Source organism: Oreochromis niloticus, linkage group LG8 (genome assembly GCF_001858045.2).
Source record: "Oreochromis niloticus isolate F11D_XX linkage group LG8, O_niloticus_UMD_NMBU, whole genome shotgun sequence".
NCBI classification, from domain to species: Eukaryota; Metazoa; Chordata; class Actinopteri; order Cichliformes; family Cichlidae; genus Oreochromis; species Oreochromis niloticus.
In genome coordinates, this window is record NC_031973.2 from 7,574,557 (window position 1) to 7,581,633 (window position 7,077).

Genomic DNA, 7,077 nt, shown 5'->3' on the forward strand with positions numbered 1-7,077 from the left:
AACAGTTGCACTGACTACTTTTTTGTTAAGCAGCAGTGAAAACAAGGCCAATGTACCAAATTCTAGCCTTTTTTTTATGCCTAAAAAAGTTATTGGCTCCTTAGCTAAATTTCTTAAGAAACCAAACCTAAAATACTGCAAAATGCAGTTTGAATTTACTGTAACAAGATTATCAGTGATGCAGCCATAGTTTTTTCCTTGTCACACTGAAAAACAAGGAGCTAATTTTGCAGAAATGAACGTTTGTCCTCAGACCAGAAGAGAAAACGCCCATACCAGATGAAGATACACCACCAGCGACCTCTTCTGGATGTCCAATGTAACAACAGCTGCTTCCTGCAGGCAAAGCACAGAAGCAAACTGGGAAGAATATTACTGCTGCAGTGCACTGCAAAGTTGTTATCATTTGCAGGCGTCATAGGCTTTCATCCTGCAAAACCAGATAAAAGCTGCAACCCTTTAAGAAGAGGGTGAACCTCTTTTTGATCTAGCCATGAGTGATGAATGATCTGTAAACTGTTGAACTGATCTCTTCATAGTTTGCTTTGTCACTAGACAATTTACTGGCAAATTTGATTAGTGGTTCATACTGTTACAGCCCGACTCACAGAATGTGACGAGGGGACAAGATGAGGTGACTTAGAAAACAGATATTTATAGACAAAAACAACATCACTCGTGTAAAGTCAGTCAGGATAAGAAGCAAACAAAAGAAAGAAAACAAACAAAATTATACTGTGAATCAGAACATCACAGCTTAAGATATCAAATGTTGTTCCTGCTATCTGCTGGAGCCACTTGCTTAGCTTGGGAGCCACTGCACCGAGTGCTCCGATTACCATGGGAACCACTGTTACCTTCACCCTTGACATCTTCTCGTGCACTTCTCTCTCTGGATGCTGGGTATCGAAGGTTCCATAGGTCCCACATCCTCTTCATGTAACCCCTTCTGCTGGGGTTACTTGCCTAGCAGCGACAACCCAAATGTATCTGTCTGCTCACGGCCATTTTATTAGGGTTCAACTGCTCATTAACACAAATATCTAATCAGCCAATTACATGGCAGGAACTCACCGCATTTAGGACATGGTGAAATAAATGCCCTTCAACTCAAGCAGATTAGGTAAGAAATGTTATTTCAGTGACTTTGAACGTGGCATGGTTGTTGGTGCCAGACTGGCTGGTTGGGGTATTTCAGAAACTGCTTATATGTTGGGATTTTCCCAGCTTTCCCAGGGTTCACAGAGAATGGTTTAAAAAAGAGAAAGTGGTGAATGGCTGGACTGCTTTTTGCTGATAGGAAGGCAACAATAGCTCAAATACTTGTTACAACCATGTTTAAAGAGCATCTTTGAACAAGAAATATGCTGAACCTTGAGGCAGATGGGCTACAGCAGCAGAAGACCACACCACGTGCCAATCTTGTCAGGTAAGAAAAGGAAAGTGAAGCTACAATTAAAATGGAATAAGACCAGAATAGGACAGTATAAGACTGGAAACATACCGCCTGGAATGAGCTCCATTTCCAACTTATTATTGTTTAAATGCTAGAGCCCATCTGAGTATTGTTGCTGACTATACTGATCTCGTTATAACCACAGTGTCTTCCAGCAGGACATCACACACCATGTCACAGTTGCTCAGATAATCTCAAACTGATTTCTTGAACATGACTTCATCGGCACTCAAACGGCCTCCACAGTTACCAGAACTTAATCCAAGAGAGCACCTTTGGGATGTAGAGATTCACATCCTGGAATTGAAGCCAACAAATCTGCAGCAACTGTGTGATGCTGTCATGTCAACATGGATCCATGTCTCTGAGGAATATTTCCAGCACCTTGTTGAACCTATGCCATTAACCATTGAGGCAGATCTGAAGGCAAAAGGGACACCAAACCAGTACTATGAAGGTGTAACTAATAAAATGGCCAGTGAGTGTATACAAAACTATAGTAAGAAATAAGAATAAAAAAAGTTTTTTTATCAGTTTTTTTTTTTTTGGATATATGGTATATACACAGATCCAAATTAAACATAAATTTAAGCTCATCTTTATCCTTTCTAACTCCCTTAATGCTGCAGCTGCTGATTCTCTAAAGCAAACTGTGATCAAAGCATTTCTACTTTGAGCTCATAAAGCAGAGCATGCATGCTGCAGGTGCTGAACTCCAACTTTCAAACCCTACCTCTGCCTGACATCTACTGCATGTACAACCTGTGTTTAAAAGCATATCTAAACCGAAGCTGGCTCTTCCTTTTTTTTAATTGAATTACCACTAAAGAAGCATAAGATGAATATAAAGAATGGTTATTGAGCATTTTTCAGGTCAGTCATAGAACATGCCAGCGTAAGAACATTTTGCTGGAATCATTCATATAATATAAGTTTTTAGCAGCCTGGGTTAATCAAATCAAATGGATTTCTTCCAAAGTTTGTCCTTCTAGTAAATCAATATGCTACACACATCACACAGGCTGTAGAATTAGTCTCCCATCACATACCCTTTAAGAAATTAATAAATATAAACAAAATATTTTCACAGAACATATGAACCAAAGAAATATTTCCATCCACAAAACATGCTTCAGTGTTTATAAAAGGACCCATGTATTCGTTTACAACGTGTGACAATAATTAACTTGATATACACAACATCTGAGCTATTAGTATACTATTCATTTACTTTAATGGAACCCAAACAGGAAGAAATTATCATATCCAAACGCAAATACATAACCACAAACTGTGTCTCAGAGAGGTTATCAATAATACTCCATGTGTTATATCTTATCCATCGCTGGTCTCACTTCCTGTAAACACACACACAAAAAAATATTCTTGGAATAATCAGCAACACCGAGCAGAATCAATGCGGAGGAGAATCCTGTGAACGGGCTTACCTGGGTAGTGTGTCACTGTACGGATCTCTACCAAGAGAGTAAGAAAATAAATACAATTAAAAACTACTTTATTTATTATGATTTATTACAACTGTTGGAGAATAACTCATGCAACACAGCAGTAATAGTGACACTAACTTCACCAACAGCAGATTGCAGCTGTGATGAGATGTTAGTATTTATTCTTTATATGCTATACTGTAATAAACAAAATACTTTAGATTGTAAACTGTTGGTCATACAAACATATTTGAGTATGTAAATTTTCATTTGGTAATTTGTGACGGCTGTTCGGTTACAATTTCTATTGAAATGGTGTTGATTCATGGACACAAGAATAACTTTTGATGTGGCTTATTACAAGCTTCTTTTGCTTTACAGTACTGTGCAAAAGACTTGAGTCACCCCTCACATATATACAGTATGTATTGCTTCTGAGGATGAAGATGTTTTTGTAAATATTTAAAGTGATCTTTTTGGAAATCTAGCAAAGACCTTACACATGACCTGAAAGAGATACAGCAGGTTTGGGGATACGTTTCAACAAGTGGTGTTTGCAAAATTGAAAGAATTGAGAAAACAGAAAAGTGCTGTCAAATTTCCACCCTGCGATACTATTTGGAAAATGACAGGCATATGCATTCCTGTAGAAGCATACCTGATCAGAACAACACAGTGCAATCAGCACTGTTGTCCGCATCAGAGCAACATTAGAGTGGTGTTACAGTAGGTTCTTATTGTGTACCTAATAGACTGGCAGCTGAGTGCATATAACTGATAGGAATTAATGGGTGTGGTGCTTACTGTTGCGCCATGATGAGTGGGATGCTGTCAGACTGCAGCGGGGAGGCCCTGTCTCCAGTCCGGCTGTTAAACATGGGCAGTGTGGAGAGGGGTGGAGGCATGCCTCTGCTTCCAGCCATGGTCCTCAGCTCGTCAGTGTTCTCATGGATGGTGTAGTGGTGGTACAGCTGAATTCTGCAGCACACATCGCATACGGGGGTTTTTTTCCGCAAGCTTGTTAATATTTTTGCTGTACAAATACTGCACTATATTTCAGATTCATTCTGTGAAATATCACTTATAATGCTGTCTTAGCTTACTGGTACTAATAAGTTAACCATCAGATCATGTTTTAAATTGAAAGACAACAATCAGGTTTCAAAATCTGTTATAAACAAAGTACTTACTGGTTTGTTCTTGCATTCCGTTTGGCACTATAGAAAAAGAGTAAAATGTCAGTTTAATATTAGATCAATCAAAAGTCTAAATATGTTTAAATAGATTCCCATCCTTGGCGGACTTTATCCCACTTGGGTGACTACATAAAATCCCAGTAGCGGGAAGAAGGAAAAATGTAGTTTGGCAACCAAAGCCTTTACATATTTATTCAGAGATTAGATTTAAAATTAGATACATACACTCCTTCCCGTCTGCCAAACATGATGTAAGCCAGCAGCAGAAACAGGATGATGGCGAGGATCAGGGGCACAATCACTGTCACAATGTAGTCTGGGAAATAGTCTCTGCTTGGGGGAGACTCCAGAGGTCTGAAGTCCTCTCCAGCCTCCAAAATCCCTGAACTCATTGTGGGAGCAGGTGGCTTCGGCTTCATCTTTGTCAGATCAAACTGCAGGAGGAGGCAGAGCGTTAAAATGAGCCACAGAGCAGCAGATGAGATAAACAGCTTTACACTGTTTGCTTCTGCTTAGTTGGTAATGAGACAAAATGAAATAATAGATTGAAGCTTTAATCATATATATTTATATATATGTTCCTTCTTGGGCGTGCATCTTTTCTGGCCTCACCAGCTCCGTCTTGCACCAGGTGATACAGTTGCTGGGATTTATGCAGAAGTGGCATTCTCCAGGGACTTTGATTTTGGCCTCTTCCTTGCACTGGTTTTTGTTCTCCAGTGTCAACACCCTCAGGAGACATTCGGAGAAATACTCCTTTGACCCTACCTTCACATACACACTGTCACAAATCAAATTTGACTAAATATGCAGTTTTTTCAAAGCAAGTTCTGTTACAGCAGCAAACATGGTGCTAATAAAATACAACAAACTTCAGTAGTAGTACTAAAAAAAACACAATTTTAAATAAACCCAGTATGTATAAGAATGTACAGATCTCAGTTTACCCTTCAAAGTGCCCTGCAAGAGGGAGTGGAACTCTGCCACCACGGTCGAGGGCGTTGGTGATGTTGATCATTTCCAAGGGGTTTCTGTCCCACAGCTTCTGCAAATCCTGCTTTATCTCATCCTGAACAGTAGAGGGCAGCACTTTTTCAATCTCTCTCAGTTTGATGAAGACTTCGACTTGATAGGGCAGAATCTTCTCTGTAAATGACACGGGAGAGTTTCGACATTCGATACACCCTCATTCATTATAACTATTATTTCGGGGCTTAATGGGACGGATTCATCGCAAATACCTGGAACGACTTTGATTATGAGAAGGTGTCTGACTGTGTCGTAGCTCCGCTGGTTGGTGGCATAAATCTGTCAGAATGAAATGTAAGATTATTAAGATTATGACACTTTCTATGCATTCCAAGAGAGAGTGCACTTCTGCAAAACTTTTCTGTCAATTTCCTACATTTCCCAGAGTGCATTTAGCTGCTGTCTGCTCATTAGGGTATGCAAAACGCCTTTGCTTACAGTAACATAAAGTATCTGTTTCCATTATTCTGTTATTATCTATAGATATATTCATAATTTCAAAATAACAGTAAAAGAAAATAAATTTAAGAAAAATAATGCAGCGAAGATTAGTTTAATATCTTACATTTTCTGCTCTATATGTGTTTTAATAGAACATATACAGCAGAAAATGTAAGATATTAAACTAAATTATTGTATAAATGTGTTTTAATAGAACATTTATACAATATTTTTGTGATCATGACTTGTACATTTTATAGCTGCTTAATACTTTGTTTTGCAAAAAAAACAAGATAGGCATGAACTGTTTAAACAAAAAAAAAGGCTAAAAAAATGGCGTGTAGTTTGTTATAATGGGAAAAGTTTTGAACCAGAATACAGCTGTGTTCTGTGTTTACACCAAAAATGTAGCACGTCTTCTAACTGAAATAAATTCTGTTTGGTTGAGACTAAAGTGTCACTTCTGACATTTGTATCTCTTCTTCTTCAAAGACAGCTTACTTCCTGAATTTTTAATGTTGGTTCAAAATAGCAGCTCTAGAGAAGAGGCCCAAGGCCTTTCTCTCTGGGGATTTGACAACAAATCCTGACAGCTGTTTTTGATAGCCGCATATTTTTCATATTTGTCTCCACTGTAGCTGCGCTGGAATGTTATCTTTGTTTGGCCTACCATCACGACAGAAGAATGTGCAAAAGTAAGGCCAGAGGTGAATGTTAGATGTGCAGCATGCTAGAATATTGTGCCAAAGTTGGTGTAAATGATGATTTCACACCTCAATTATACTTTTTCCTGGAGACATTGGTGTGCCATACAAGAAGCCATTGTCATAGGGGTTCCTTTGGGTGAAGCGCAACCACTCTGGGAGGTCTGGGAAATTCTGTTTGTTGCACTTAAAAATTATGGGGTCGTTGTACAATATGCCTGATTTGCAAAACACAAAAAGAGCAGAGAAAAACAGCGTTAACACATGTGGATGTCTTATCCTTTTGACTGAATTTAGATTATTCTGTCTCACCGTAGACTTTGCCCAAAGGTTCAAAGTCGTTCTGGAAAGTCTCTCTCAACAGTTCATGTGTAAAAAACCTCCCCACAGGAATGGTAACTTTGATGTCAGCACTGGCCCCAAACAAACTGGCAGAACACACTGTGTGGAAGTGTAAAACACACACACACCAGACAGTTTATAAGAAGGGTCAAAAAAGGCAAACAAAACCTTAAATCTGACATTAAAAAATGACAACACACATATCCTGATGCTAGAATCCTACACACAGTCCTTGAAAGCTGATCTCAAGGGCGAGTGTTTTTACTAAATAACACAGATCTGATAATTAATGTTGAGGAAGGTCAGCGAAAGTTGTTCTTTGATGAAGCTAAATAATTTTAGGAGTGAACTTGCCTGTTAAAAAGAAGACCCAGCTCCCACAGCCTGCCATCTTGTTTTGGGTTTTGATTGACAGAACCAAGTGGAGAGGGGCTTGGTCACTGCAAAGGACATGTCAAAAC

General features: G+C 38.8%; 1 protein-coding gene across 1 annotated transcript; it reads right to left on the reverse strand.

Moving 5' to 3' along the window:
- Positions 1 to 2,582: 2,582 nt before the first annotated feature.
- On the reverse strand, positions 2,583 to 7,064 carry sgca (sarcoglycan, alpha). The gene is made up of 11 exons (XM_005458178.1): positions 6,971 to 7,064; positions 6,587 to 6,715; positions 6,344 to 6,492; positions 5,342 to 5,408; positions 5,048 to 5,246; positions 4,713 to 4,881; positions 4,326 to 4,534; positions 4,095 to 4,121; positions 3,709 to 3,882; positions 2,905 to 2,931; positions 2,583 to 2,814 (listed from the first exon to the last, which is right to left on the reverse strand). Exons 1-11 carry the CDS (start codon positions 7,005 to 7,007, stop codon positions 2,808 to 2,810), a joined length of 1,194 nt encoding a protein of 397 aa, XP_005458235.1. The 5' UTR covers positions 7,008 to 7,064; the 3' UTR covers positions 2,583 to 2,807.
- Positions 7,065 to 7,077: the final 13 nt, after the last annotated feature.